General features: G+C 39.4%; 1 protein-coding gene across 1 annotated transcript in view; it reads left to right on the top strand.

The window, feature by feature from the left end:
- The first annotated feature begins 6551 nt into the window (after window positions 1-6551).
- LOC100557396 (myosin-16) overlaps window positions 6552-15751 on the top strand; it is a 44653-nt gene continuing 35453 nt past the window's right edge. Inside the window, exons 1-9 of the mRNA XM_008122627.3 lie at window positions 6552-7890; window positions 8456-8733; window positions 11268-11411; window positions 11521-11677; window positions 12858-12885; window positions 13081-13177; window positions 14042-14134; window positions 14368-14431; window positions 14949-15047. Of these exons, the coding sequence (XP_008120834.2) occupies window positions 8524-8733; window positions 11268-11411; window positions 11521-11677; window positions 12858-12885; window positions 13081-13177; window positions 14042-14134; window positions 14368-14431; window positions 14949-15047 (892 nt within the window). The 5' untranslated portion in view covers window positions 6552-7890; window positions 8456-8523. The remainder of the gene's footprint in view (window positions 7891-8455; window positions 8734-11267; window positions 11412-11520; window positions 11678-12857; window positions 12886-13080; window positions 13178-14041; window positions 14135-14367; window positions 14432-14948; window positions 15048-15751) is intronic.

Raw genomic sequence — 15751 nt, 5'->3', positions numbered from 1 at the left:
AATTTTGTTTTGGACTTCAACTCCCACAATTCCTGATACCTACTACAACTTATGATATAGTCAGTATATTATATAATACTAATAGTATAATATACTGGTAGTGCATTAGCTATAATATTAATATTAATAATAATAATATTACCATATAATGATATAGTGCAATTTTGTTTTGGACTTCAACTCCCACAATTCCTGATACCTACTACAACTTATGATATAGTCAGTATATTATATAATACTAATAGTATAATATACTGGTAGTGCATTAGATATAATATTATAATATAATGATATAGTACAACTTTGTTTTGGACTTCAACTCCCACAATTCCTAATACCTACTACAATTTATGATATAGTCAGTATATTATATAATACTAATAGTCTAATATACTGGTAGTGCATTAGATATAATATTAATATTAATAATATTACCATATAATCATATAATACCTACTACAACTTATGATATAGTCAGTATATTATATAATACTAATAGTATAATATACTGGTAGTGCATTAGATATAATATTAATAATAATAATAATAATATTACCATAGAATGATATAGTACAATATAGTAATTTAATGCTTATATTGTGCTATACTAATAATATATTGTATGTTCATTTGATTTCTAAGCCACTCTGAGAAGAGCGGGATATAAATGTAGTAAATAAATAAATAATAATAAATATATTGTGGTATAATAATATAGTACAATCAAATAATATATAATACTGATATATATATATATATATATATATATATATATTACATGTACTATTACTAGTAATATAGTGCTATAGTACAATATAGTAATATATAATACCAATATTGTGAGAGGCTAATAATATATATTGTATATACATATAATATTGATAGTAATATTATGATTTAATAATATAATACTGGTATATTATATGGTACATGTATTATTATTAGTAATATAGTGCTATAGCACAATATAGTAATATATAATACCAATATTGTGAGAGGCTAATAATATATTGTATATACATATAATATTGATAATAATATTATGAAGTAATAATATAATACTGGTATATTATATGTTACATGTATTATTACTAGTAATATAATACTATAGTACAATATAGTAATAATATAATATATTGGATATACATATAATATTGATAGTAATATTATAATGTAATAATATAATGCGGGTATATTTTATGTTACATGTATTATTACTCGTACTATACCACGAGTAATATTACTATATTGTAATATGTAATACTAATGTTGCGCTAAGTTAATAATATAATATATTGTATATACATATAATATTGATAATAATATTATGATTTAATAATGTAATACTGGTATATTATATGTTACATGTATTATTACTAGTGGTATAGTGCAATATAGTAATATGTAATACTAATGTTTTGCTAGGCTAATAATATAATATATTGTATATACATATAATGATAATAATATTATGATTTAATAATATAATACTGGTATATTATATGTTACATGTATTATTACTAGTGGTAGTGTATAATATAGTAATATGTAATACTAATGTTGTGCTAGGCTAATAATATAATATATTGTATAGACATATAATATTGATAATAATATTATGATATAATAATATAATACTGGTATATTATATGTTACATGTATTACAGTATTACTAGTGGTATAACACAATATAATAATATGTAATACTAATGTTGTGCTAGGCTAATAATATAATATAGTGGATATACATATAATATTATAACATAATACTATGCTGACGATCGTGCCATCACCGCCCAAGCAGGGAGCTTTGAAATATTACATGTATTATCACTAGTGGTAGAGTACAATATAGCAATATGTAATACTAATGTTGCACTAGGTTCATAATATAATATATTGTATATACATATAATATTATAATGTGATACAATATCATACTATGCTGACGATCGTGCCATCACCGCCCAAGCAGGGAGCTTTGAAATATTACATGCATTATTACTAGTGGTAGAGTACAATATAGTAATATGTAATACTAATATTGCGCTAGGTTAATAATATAATATATTGTATATACATATAATATTATAATTTTGTAGCACTTTACCAACTACCTCATGTTTACAAAACTCACTTAGTGCACTTTTGCCCAGTTCATTTTTATGATTCTACTGTTGTATTTTAATTTGCTTTTTACCAATGTTTTTGCTATTTTTTATGTTAATGTTTATTCTCATTCACGCGTGGTTTTGTTAATTGTTGTGTTTTATGTTTCTTATTGTATTTGCCTGGGCTGTCGCCCCATATAAGCCGCCCGAGTCCTTCGGGGAGATGGAGGTGGGGTATAAGAATAAATATTATTATTATTATTATTATTATTATTAAGATTATTATTATTATTATGTGATACAATATCATATTATACTGGTGATCATGCCATCACCGCCCAAGCAGGGAGCTTTGAAATGGTTGAACAGAAACTCTCTGAAGCTTTAGGTGCTCTTACTGTGTATTACAGGGGAAAACAGCTGATTTCTATCTCAACGAAAACGCAGACGTTTTCTCTGTTGGGAGTGCTTTGATGGTGTATTAATGTGTGTCCGGGGGTTGGATTGGCTGGCCCTTGGAGGGCCCCTTCCAACTGTATGCTTCTAACCTTCAGGCTGGGAATGATGAAGCTTTCTTGTCTTGAATTGCAATTCACAGTAGATAAAGGATGATAGGTGTCGTAGTCCAACAACCATTGTTCTTCATCCTACGGAGTGAAGAGGGTACATAGCAGTGTGTAGCACACGACGTTACGATTTCTCTAAAGGCAAGTAAGTGACCTAGTTCCCCGAACCGGCTGATTTATTGAACTGGAAGCTGGAATCAAGATGATGTGCCGCTGGATTATGCATCATTGCCCTGGAGAACGCTTCGGTTCAAATCATCGGCTGCTGAATCCAGGCGGAATTGACAGCGCTGGCTCCTCACGCTGCTTTCAGAAGAGCACTTCTGCAACTCCTATAGCGTGGAAGATACTATATCAAACGCTAGATAGATATATTTTGGAAAATAACACACAATTTTCAGGTGGACACAATTGCTGGAATGCCACAATTTCCTCTAGACATTGAAATCCCTGACACCTCCCGTTCCTATCTGCATCATCTCATGCCTGGTGTGCTCTATATGTTTAGGGTTTTTTAAAATCTATATATTTTTTCAGCAATCTATATATATAAAAGAGTGATGGCATCACGGCAGCGGACAAAACAACAAAAGTAAACACCCCACAACCTCGAAAATTGACAGCACAACCCCTCATCCATTCCTCTAGGTTGATACAACAAAAAGAAAAGAAAAATAAAGTCCTAATTAGAGGGAGAAAAATAATTGTTTTTATCCAATTGCTGCCAGTTAGAAGGCTAAGCTCCACTCACTTGGTCTCCTAGCAACCCACTCAGCCCAGGGGACCCTTTACCTTAACTACCACCAGTTCCTCAATACTTTATTTCCCATACCACCATAGTTCGCCACAGCAACGCGTGGCCGGGCACAGCTAGTATCATTATAAAATTGGTATAGTCAGTGATTTTTGAATACATTTCCCAATACAATTAAATCCTCCAATTCCCATTAGCATGTGATCTCATGTCTGGGGTATTCTACAGGTTTGGAATATATATTCTTCCCAATAATATAAGCATCATTATGCAATTTGTAAAGTCAGCAATCCATATCCGCCAAATCTGACTTCTGGGCCAGCTCTATTATTTGACAAGTTGGACTGTCCACCTCCAGAAATGTGTCTGCTCATGACGTTCATTCCTCATTGATTGACTTGTTTCGACTGCTACGTTTTGGAGAAATGCTGCTGGGGTTTCATGCTCCACGTCCTGACAACCGGGCCGGTCTTTGGCTTCGATGCAACTGAACTTTGGAAAGGCAAGGTTATCACTGACTGCTCAGCCTCGGGCAGCCTGGTCTGCTCGGTCAACCAACTCCATGGCCCAGGAGAGTCAGTACAACCATGGATTCTGCACCTGTGGATTCCATCATCCACAGCTTGAAAAATCATCTATCCATCCATGGATAATCATGCATCTATCCATCATGCATCCATGCATCATCCTCCATCATCTATCAATCTGTTCATTTGTTACGAACAGAAGGGACTGGTAGAAGATGTACAGTTGGTCCTCCATATCCATGGATTCTGCACCTGTGGGTTCCATCATCCACATCTTGAAAAATTATCCATCTATCCATCTATCTGTCCATCCATCCATCCATCCATCCATCCATCATCTATCCATCCATCATTCATCCATCTATCTATCCATCCATCTATCCATCCATCATCTATCAACCTGTCTATCATCCATCTACCCATCATCCATCTACCCTCCATCATCTATCTATCTATCTATCTATCCATCCATCCATCCATCTATCCATCATTCATCTATCCTACAGCATCTATCAATATGTCTATTATCTATCTATCCATCCATTTATCTATCCATCCATCCATCATCCATCTATCCTCCATCATCTATCAATCTGTCTATTATCTATCTATCCATTCATGTATCTATCTATCCATCCATCATCTATCTATCCTCCATCATTTATCGGTCTCTCATCTATCTATCCATCCATCATCCACCCATCTATCATCCATCCATCCATCCTCCATCACCTATCAATCAATCTATCATCTCTCTCTCTCTCTCTCTCTATCATCCATCCATCCATTTGTCCATCATTCATCTATCCTACAGCATCTATCAATATGTCTATTATTTATCTATCTATCCAGCCATCATCTATCCATCCATCCATCATCCATCTATCCTCCATCATCTATCAGTCTATTATCTATCTGTCCATTCATGTATCTATCTATCCATCCATCATCTATCTATCCTCCATCATTTATCAGTCTCTCATCTATCTATCCATCCATCATCCATCCATTTATCCATCCATGATTCCATCATCCATCCATCCTCCATCATCTATCAATCTATCCTCTCTCTCTCTCTCTCTCTCTCTATCATCCATCCATCTATTTATCCATCCTCCATCCATCCATCCATCCATCCATCACCTATCAATCTATATTATCTATCTATCTATCTATCTATCTATCTTATATCTATGTAGCCCACCTCCAAAGTAGTAAAGGGTGGTTGTGGCAGGCTGAGTTTTCCATCAGAAGTTGTGGGACTCTTGCTGCTGAGCCACAAAAGGCAGCATCCTCCTGTCCTAGCTTTGTCCTGAGTTTGTGTCTTCAGCTTCCTAACAAAAAGCAGAGTTCAAGGAAAGTTTTGCCAAAAAGTGCTGGTGCCTCACTAAACTAAAAATCCCAAGATCCCACAGCTTTGAGCGATGGCAGTTAAAATTAGTGTTGCGCTGCATTAATGTACCAGTATGGATGCACCCATAGGCTTTGGAAACACGACTTTTCCCAGTCAAAGTGGTATCAAACCACATCAGTTCTGCCGTGCAGATGCCTCCTTGTCTAGTCATCCAATAATAATAATAATATGGTCAAATTTGGGGGCCACCTTGCCTGATGGATAGCTTAGAGAATCCCAGACCTTTTATTTCTTTCCTGACTTTTAGGACCTTACATTTCTTCCTCTCTGGAAATAGACTCGAATGCCATGCCCTTCTTTGGGGCGGGCGGCCCATCCTGAGCCGAGTGGGAATAAAGCGATTCTGCTTTGCAACAGCTGGGAATGAAGCAGAGCCCCGAAAGGGAGGCGTCAGCGTTTTGGGGCATTGGTTTAGTGAGTGACTAATAAAAAAAAACACAGCCTTCCCATCCAGCGAAAATCCAGAGCCTTCCTTCTTCTTGCAATCTGGAGCTCAGGATAATCATTGCAAGACGCGCTTCTGTTCCTTGTCCTCCCCGTAACGTCCAGAAGGCCATTTTTTAATGTCAATTTGTGCTGCTAATTGGGAGCCTAATACGTCTTGACAGGAAGAAAGCTTTTCTTCAAGGCATGGAACGGCTGCTGGCTGCCCAGTGGAGGAAAGCTCCGAGTGCGAAAAATCAAAGGCTTAGGCCTGCATCTGGTTGTCGTTTGATCCCCACTTTCACTGCCGTGGCTCAATGCTATGGAATCCTGGGAGCTGTAGAAGGCTAAAGGCCTAATAAAACTATAACTCCCATTTTTCCAAAGCATGGAGCCACGTAGTTCAAATGGTGTCAAACTGGATTGATTCCACAGTGTAGAAGGGGGCTTTGGATACAATGGCAGAGCAGAACTGCTGGTAAATCACCAGAAGTAGTAAGATCTGCCATCTGAAAGGTGGCCAGTTTGAAGCCCGGTCAGGGTGAGCACCTGACTGACAAGCCCAGCTCACTGTTTACCTAAACAGTTCAAAGCCGGGTTGGGGTGAGCACCCGACCGTCAAGCCCAGCTCACTGTTTACCTAAACAGTTCAAAGCCGGGTTGGGGTGAGCACCCGACCGTCAAGCCCATCACACTGTTTACCTAAATAGTTTGAAACCCGGTTGGGGTGAGCACCCGACCGTCAAGCTCAGCTCACTGTTTACCTAAATAGTTTGAATCCAGGTTGGGGTGAGCACCCGACTGACAAGCCTAGCTCACTGTTTACCTAAGCCATTAGAAAACAGCTTAGAGCTGTAAGTAGAGAAATTAGGTACCGCTAAAGAATGTGGGAGGTATTTTACAACACCATAAAGAACAGAAGGAGAAGAGAAGAAGATAGAGAAGAGGAAAGAAGAAGAGGAAGGAGAAAGGGAGAAGAGAAGGTGAAGGAATAGGGGATACGGAGGAAGGGGAGGGGAAGAAGAAATGAAGAAAAGAAGGAGAAGGAAGAGGAGGAGAAGAGAAGATGAAAGAGAAGGAGATGGAAGAAGAGAAGGAGAATAAGAGGGAGGAAGAAGAAGGGAAAGAGAAAGGGAGAAGAGAAGGCGAAGGAATAGGGGATACGGAGGAAGGGGAGGGGATGAAGAAACGAAGAAAAGAAGGAAGAGGAGGAGAAGAGAAGAAGATGGAGGAGAGGGAGGGAGGAGAAGAGAAGGAAAAAGAAGGAGGAGAAGAGAAGAAGATGCAGGAGAGGGAGGGGGGAAAGAAGGAGAAAAGGAGGAAAGGGAGAAGGAAGAAGAGGAGGACAAAAGAGAAGGAGGAAGAAGAGAAGAATAAGACGGAGGAGAGGGAGTAAGAAGAAGGGAAGGAGAAGAGAAGGAGAAAAGAAGATGGAAGAGAGGGAGGATGAAGTAGAGGAGAGAAAGAGGGAGGGAGGAGGAGAAGAAGAGGGTGAAGGAGAAAAGGAGAAGAAGAGTGGGATAAGGAGCATGAGGAGGAGAGAAGAATGAGTAGGGGAGGGAGGAAGAAAAAGAAAGGGAGAAGGAAGAGTGGGATAGGAAGGAGGAGAAGGAGAAGAGAAGAAGGAGAGGGGGAGGAAGAAGAAGAAAGGAAGAAGGAAAAAAGACGGAAGAGCAGGAGGAGAAGAAGGAAAGGAGAAGGAAGAGGGGAAATAGGGATGAGAAGGAGGAGAAGAAGGCGAAGTGTTCTTTCTTTTCACCTGGTGGTGACTGAGCTTGGGCCGAGCCCATGCCTGTAGGAGAGAGGTCTGCCAGGCGAGGCTTCTATTTCGGCCGGTCCTGTCCCTGGAGCCCTGAGGCCGGTTCCTAAGACGCCCTAGAAGGAGACGAGAAGGAGGAGGACGAAATCCCCAAGAAACTGAGGCATCACTCGATCCGGCCGGAGGGATCTGACCCGGGGACATTGGCTTTTCTTAGACCAACCTGTGCGCTCTTGAGAGCCAAAGCGACTGCTGCAGACGTCTAGGGTATAAAAGGCAGGGTCCAGACCCTTGCAAACCAGGGGTGTCTCTCGGACAGACCTTCTTGCCTCTGCGGTAGGTACTCATCTTTCATTTTAAACGTAATTAAAGCAGTTTGACACCACTATAGCCGAGATGTCTCTTTGCTATGGCTTTGTAGCTTGGTGATGCACCAGCACTCAACAGCACAGCAGTTAGAGTGGAGTCAAACTGCATTAATTCTACAGTGTGGATGTATTGTTAATGTGGGATTTGTGTATTGGTAGTGTTTAAATGAAATTTATGTCTGGCATGTATTGCATACTGATTGCATCATCCAGAGTGTACTATAGTCTGTAAAGAGTTAATGACTGAGAAGCTGTGTTGACCTTGATGTGTGGCTGGAACCTGGGGAGTGTCCAGACTCAAGTGTGTTTGTACATTACTGATTGCATCAGTCGAGATCTTGCTCTGTTCTGAGTTGTGTCTGCCTAGAGTGAAAGCCAAGTCCTGTTTTCGTCTGCAAGTCTGTTTGTCTTGTACAGTAAAGCTTTGTACATATTTTTACCATCGTCTCTGACGTCTCTTCGTTCTGGGCTTCATTGACAACATACAACTGCTGCTACGCTGCGATTTACTCTGACATTTCTCACTATCTTAGGATAATTCTCCAGGAACCTTTGTGGGTCGTGTTGATCTCCAGTCTTTGCATCCCAAACCCACGCCAAGATGCCCGGCGGCTACAAAGGAGAATGCGGCGACGATGTGGACCCCATGCCGTTCCTGGCTCCGAGCGAGAAGGAACGGATCGAGGCCATCAGCAAGCCGTACGACATCAAGAAGTCGTGCTGGGTCAAAGACGACAAGGAAGGGTTCCTCGCTGGAGAGATCCAGTCGGAGACCGATACTCACACCACGGTGCTGACCGTGACCAAGCAGGTGACTGGACGGGATGGGAGGTTGCATGTCGGTGGGTGCATGTATATGAGTGTATGCTTGATTCCAGCTGCAGGGGGAACTGCCGCTTCACCGTCCACTTGTGACACCGAGTCCTTGATGGAGTACGTCCTCATTCTTCCACATGCTGCTGGAAGGTTTTATGGTGTCATATCTTAGTTAAATTAGCTTCCCCGCATGAAGCGGTACCTACATTTCCTACTAGACAGATGCAACTGTCTTTCGGGCTGCTTAGGTCAACAACAAGCTAGGTTATTAATGATTGGGGGCTTAATTCGACCCGGGCTGGCTTCGAACTCGGGACCTCTTGGTCAGTAGTGGCTATAGATCGATGTCCAATGTTATTATTATTATTAACTGCATTTCTATACTGCTTTTCTCACCCCTGGGGGGACTCAAAGCGGTTTACAACATAATAAATGGCAAAATTCAATGCCCTACAAATATATACAAATATATAACGTACCTAAATAAAATACAGTAGAGTCTCACTTATCCAAGCCTCGCTTATCCAAGCCTCTGGATAATCCAAGCCATTTTTGTAGTCAATGTTTTCAATATATCATGATATTTTGGTGCTAAAGTCGTAAATACAGTCATTACTACATAGCATTACTGCCTATTGAACTACTTTTTCTGCCAAATTTGTTGTCTAACATGATGTTTTGGTGCTTAATTTGTAAAATCATAACCTAATTTGGTGTTTAATAGGCTTTTCCTTAATCCCTCCTTATTATCCAAGATATTTGCTTATCCAAGCTTCTGCTGGCCCGTTTATGTTGGATAAGTGAGACTCTACTGTATTATTATTATTATTATTATTATTATTATTATTATTATTAATAATAATAATAATAACTGCATTTCTATACCACTTTTCTCACCCCTGGGGGGACTCAAAGCGGTTTACAACATAATAAATGGCAAAATCCAATGCCTTACAAATATATAAAAATACTAGCTATGCCCGGCCACGCGTTGCTCTGGCGTTGTCTGGTGGTGTTGGTGAGAACTTGTTGAGGTAGTGGTGGTATTGATTGTCTGCTGTATGGTTGTCTTTATGTTTAGTTGCATTTGGTTGTTTGTGTTCTGTGAAAGTGGTGAGGGTAGAGGGGGTCTATGTCCATGTGTAGTATTGTATAGTATTTATACGTTGTCCATGTGTTGTGAATGCTTGGATTGTGTCCTGCTGCATAGTAGAAAGGGTTGGGCTGGATGGCCCTTAGGGGTCTCTCCAAACTCTTGTGCCTGTCCCCTGAGCTGAGTGGGTTGCTAGGAGACCAAGTGGGTGGAACTTAGCCTTGTAACTGGCAACAATTGGATAAAAACAATTATTCCTCTCCCTGTAATTAGGACTTTATTTTTCGTTTCTTTTTGTTGTATCAATCTAGAGCCTGGCCACGCGTTGCTGTGGTGTTGTCTGGTGGTGTTGGTGAGAAATTGTTGAGGTCGTGGTGGTATTGAATGTTTGTTGTATGGTTGTCTTTATGTTTAGTATGCAAACTGAAGTGGATTATATGGCAGTGTGGAGTCAAGATAATCCAGTTCAAAATAGATAATATAAGATTCTAAATGGGTTATATAGATGTGTGGAAGGGCCTTGAGTCTACACTGCCATATAATCCAGTTCAAATCTGATAATCTGTGGAAGAGGCCTAAGTGAGGCCTAACTGTGCCTGTCCCCTGGGCTGAGGAGGTTGCTAGGAGACCAAGTGGGCGGAGCTTAGCCTTCAAACTGGCAGCAATTGGATAAAAACTATTATTCCTCTCCCTGTCATTAGGACTTTATTTTTCTTTTCTTTTTGTTGTATCAATCTAGAGCCGTGGATGATGGGTTGTGTTGTCAAATTTCGAGGTTGGGGGGCCTGTAGTTTTGTTGTTTTGTCCGCTGCCCTGATGCCATCACTCTTTTATATATATAGATATAACATATCTAAATAAAATACATACCACTGTAGATTAAATCCATTAAAACTATAAAAACATCAAACAAAGACATACGCATAAAAACATGCTACTACATCTCCCTACAAACCCCAGAGATCCCTCCGTTCTGAGGACCAAGACCTGTTGGAAGTCCCCAGTTTTAAGACCTTGCGTCTAACAACAACCAGACGCAGAGCCTTTTCAGCAGTGGCACCATCTCTTTGGAACTCCTTGCCACCTGAAGTTCGTGCCTTGCGGGACTTGTTGGCCTTCCGTAGGGCATGTAAGACACACCTGTTTCGACAGGCTTTTGAGTTCTGTTGTTGATGTTTTAAGAGGTGCTTTTAGGATGTTTTTAAAGATATTTTTTAAGATGTTTTTTTAAAGATGTTTTTAAGATGTTTTTAAATTGTTGATTTTAGCCGGTTCTTGTAAGCCGCTCCGAGCCCTAGGGGAGTGGCGGCATATAAGTTTGAAAAATAAATAAATAAATAAATAAAAATTAACATAGATCGCTTCTCTTCCCCGACCACCCCCCCCCCCCATCTCCCTCATTGCCAAGTATTGACGGATGCTTTGTTCCTTGGCAGACGGTCACGGTGAAGAAGGACGATGTCCAGCAGATGAACCCGCCCAAGTTCTACCAGATCAGCGACATGGCCAACATGACCTTCCTCAACGAAGCCAGCGTCTTGGACAATCTCAAGCAGCGCTACGTGATGATGAGGATCTATGTAAGTCCAAAGGTGTCTCCTGGATCGTGGGGGGCCTTGAGATGCTCTCCTTTGGCAGTGCGGACGGGAGGAGAGGCTTGAGCCCAAGGGCTTTCTCTGTTCCCTGCAGACTTACTCCGGGCTGTTCTGTGTCACCATCAACCCCTACAAGTGGCTCCCCATCTATGGGGCTCGCGTGGCCAACATGTACAAGGGCAGGAAGCGCACAGAGGTGCCTCCTCACCTCTTCTCCATCTCTGACAATGCCTACCACGACATGCTCATGGGTGAGTAGACCTATCTGGCTCTATATATATATATATAAAATACTTGAGTATAAGCCAACCCAAATATAAGCCGAGGCACCTAATTTTACCACAAAAAAACCTGGGAAAACATTAACTCCAGTATAAGCCGAGATACCAATAAAATTACCATATATACTCGAATATAAGCCAACCCAAATAGAAGCCGGGGCACCTAATTTTACTACAAAAAAAACTGGGAAAACATTGACTCCAGTATAAGCCAAGATACCAATAAAATTACCATATATACTCGAGTATAAGCCAATCCGAATAGAAGCCAGGGAACTTAATTTTACTACAAAAACTGGGAAAACATTGACTCCAGTATAAGCCAAGATACCAATAAAATTACCATATATACTCGAGTATAAGCCGACCTGAATATAAGCCGGGGCACCTAATTTTACTACAAAAAAAACTGGGAAAACATTGACTCCAATATAAGCCGAGAGTGGTAAATTTCAGAAATAAAAACAGATACAGTAGAGTCTCACTTATCCAACATAAACGGGCCGGCAGAACCTTGGATAAGCCAATATGTCGGATAATAAGGAGAGATTTAAAAAAGCCTATTAAACATCAAAATAGATTTTGATTTTACAAATTAAGCACCAAAGCATCATGTTATACAACAAATTTGACCAAAAAGTAGTTCATTACGCAGTAATGCTATGTAGTAATTACTGTATTTACAAATTTAGCACCAAAACATCACAATGTATTGAAAACATTGACTACTAAAAGGCAGACTGTGTTGGATAATCCAGAACGTTGGATAAGTGGAGGTTGGATAAGCGATACTCTACTCTGTGTGTGTGTGTGTGTGTGTGTGTGTGTGTGTGTGTGTGTGTATAAATATATATATATATATGCTCTTGGTATGATCAAAGACGTTCTTATGCCAGCTCCCCAGGTCAGTTTATCCTAAATCTGTAGAGAGAGAGAGATCTGTTTATTGATTAGTCTACTGACCAAATCAACAATAAAAGACAAAAGATACAAGTAGACACTAATTGCTACCCTAAAACTCCTGCAACCGTTACAACTTGATTAAATAATAAGTTTGAGAAAATGGGGTTGAATTACAAGATGAAAGTAAATGGAGTAACGTGATTTTGTATTAACATCCTACCTTTTTGTCTTATTCTGCCCAAAACAGAACGTGAAAACCAGTCTATGCTGATTACGTAAGTGTTTTTATTTGTTGTATTACTCCTTACCCTTTCTGTAAGCCATTTCGGGTTTTAAAAATCTCCACGACCGCTTGCGCACTGTTAGGAAATTGATGCGGCATCAGTGGACCCAAACAAACCCAAATATAAAAAAAGTTGCGGTCAGATACGAGTTGTTGGCACCCCATTGTCGCCCTTTCTCTTGTCTAGCGGAGAATCCGGAGCCGGCAAGACTGAAAACACCAAGAAGGTCATCCAGTACTTTGCTAACATCGGCAGCACCGGCAAAGCCTCTGCCGACGGGAAGGTAAGAGGGTTTATGGATTTATGGGTGAAATGGGAACCAACGGAAACTGCCATCCACAGAAGAGATCAGAATATGTGTTGTCGAAGGCTTTCATGGCCAGAATCACTGGGTTGCTGTGAGTTTTTGAACTGTCTGGCCATGTTCCACCAGCATTCCCTGCTGATTGATATATACAGTAGAGTCTCGCTTATCCAAGCTCCGCTTATCCAAGGTTCTGTATTATCCAATGCAGTTTGTTTTTTAGTAGTCAATGTTTTTGTAGTCAATTTTTCAATAAATTTCAAATTTTTGGTGCTAAATTCATAAATACAGTAATTATTACATAAGATGATCGTGTACTGAACTGCTTTTTCTATCCATTTGTTGTAAAGCATGATGTTTTGATGCTTAATTTGTAAAATCATAACATAATTTGATGTTTAATAGGCTTTTCCTTAATGCCTCCTTATTATCCAACATTTTCGCTTATCCAACGTTCTGCCGGCCCGTTTATGTTGGATAAGTGAGCCTCTACTATATATATATATATATATATATATATATATATATATATATATATATATACACACATACACACACACATATATATATACACACACACACACACACACACCATTTGCCTCACTAACAGAACCTCTGAGGATGCCATTAGCCACAGATGCAGGCGAAACATCAGGAGAGAATGCTACTGGAACATGGCCATACAGCCTGGGAAACTCACAGCAACCCAGACAAGACTCGTGTTGTTGTTGAGATGGGATGATTTATGAACAACTCTTTGTTCACTGATGAGTCTATAGATCGTAATAAATGTTGTTGTTGTTGTTGTTGTTGTTCATGTTGTTGTTGTTATTTGTTTATTAGGGCTCCTTGGAGGATCAAATCATCCAGGCCAACCCTGTGCTGGAAGCTTTTGGGAATGCCAAAACAACCAGGAACAACAATTCCTCTCGTTTTGTAAGTAGCCGATGCTGACGACAGCTATGGTACAATAGATTATTTTTATCTGTGACGAGTGTTTCCAATGGATCTACCGCTTTAGTGAAAGAGCTTCATATCTGTGTGAATTTCCCACCCATCTCGTGCAAAAGGATCGTTCAGTTCTCATCAAAGTATCGCAAGAATGGGGCTGGTGCGAACTTCTTGTGGTCTTGATCCGAGGAGATTATTTCTCGTCCTTTTGCTTCCAGGGTAAATTCATCCGAATTCATTTTGGCAGCACAGGAAAACTGGCTGGAGCGGACATTGAGAGCTGTAAGTATCCCAAAAAGGTAAAGTTAAAGGTTTCCATTTGCAGCTAAGGGCCCTTTCCCAAAGACATATAACCCAGAATGTCAAAGCAGAAAATCCCACAATATTTATTATTTTTATTTATTACAACATTTATATCCCGCCCTTCTCACCCGAGAGGGGACTCAGGGAGGCTTACAATAAACACACATATAAAAATGATACAATACACTATAAATCAAATTTAAAATTATTAACTTACATCAACATTCATAAAAACATTCTAAAATATAAATGGACATGTTCAATATCTGCTTTGAACTGGGATATCTGAGTCCGCATTGCCGTATATTCAAGTTCAAAGCCGATCATGTGGGATTTTATTCAGCTCCGTGGAAGGGCCCTTAGACTCTTTGGCTTCCCATGATCTCGTGGGATTTGAAATTGTGTTCAGAGGAAAGCATTGCCAAGCCAAAATACTCCCCTTGATTTTGGGACTTAGGTTTGACTGAAACCAACCTGAGCTTCCTTTGCATTGCAGATCTCTTAGAGAAGTCTCGGGTCATTTCCCAGCAACCGGCCGAACGGGGCTACCACATCTTCTACCAGCTGCTCTCCAACAAGAAGCCGGATCTCGTCGGTACGATTTGTTTATCTACAACAATGATGCAGATTGATTGGATGACTATGTCTTTTGTGGCCAAATTCGGTGTGATTTGGTCCAGTGGTTTTGTTGTTTACTCCATGGGAATTATGCACATTACATTATCATTATATCATTCTATTATTATTGTAGTATGTTATCATATTATTACTATTATATTATTATTATATTATTCATTATTCATGACTACATTGAAACTAGAATAGAAATCAGCGTGTAAACTGCAAGAGGTACCATAGATTGTTGTACATGGAAATAATGGTAGTAAATAGTTTTTGATTTATTAAATACAGTTATATATTACAATTATACATTTTTGTTATTTAAACTATACATATTGCGAAATTATGGGGGTTTTTTTCTCATAGTGACACACCACCCAAGTCATACTAGGTTGTTTTTTTTTTGGTGAATTTTGACACACCAAGCACAAAAGGTTGCCCATCATTGCTCTAGGTCTTTTGGACTTCAACTCCAGAAAGAAATTGCCTTACTGGCTATCGATGCAGAAAAGGCATTTGATAACTTAAATTGGAACTTTTTAAAAATATTATTTAAAGAATTGGACATTGGACATTATTTCATGAACGCAATAGAGGCTATTTATGAGAAACAAGAGGCCAAACTTCTGATCAAAGGTCAACAGACAAAACAAATTAAAATTGAAAAAGGCTGCCCTC

This window comes from Anolis carolinensis, unplaced genomic scaffold (assembly GCF_035594765.1).
Source record: "Anolis carolinensis isolate JA03-04 unplaced genomic scaffold, rAnoCar3.1.pri scaffold_13, whole genome shotgun sequence".
NCBI classification, from domain to species: Eukaryota; Metazoa; Chordata; class Lepidosauria; order Squamata; family Dactyloidae; genus Anolis; species Anolis carolinensis.
The sequence above is the reverse complement of the archived record's forward strand: the minus strand, read 5'-3'. Positions and strand labels throughout refer to the sequence as shown.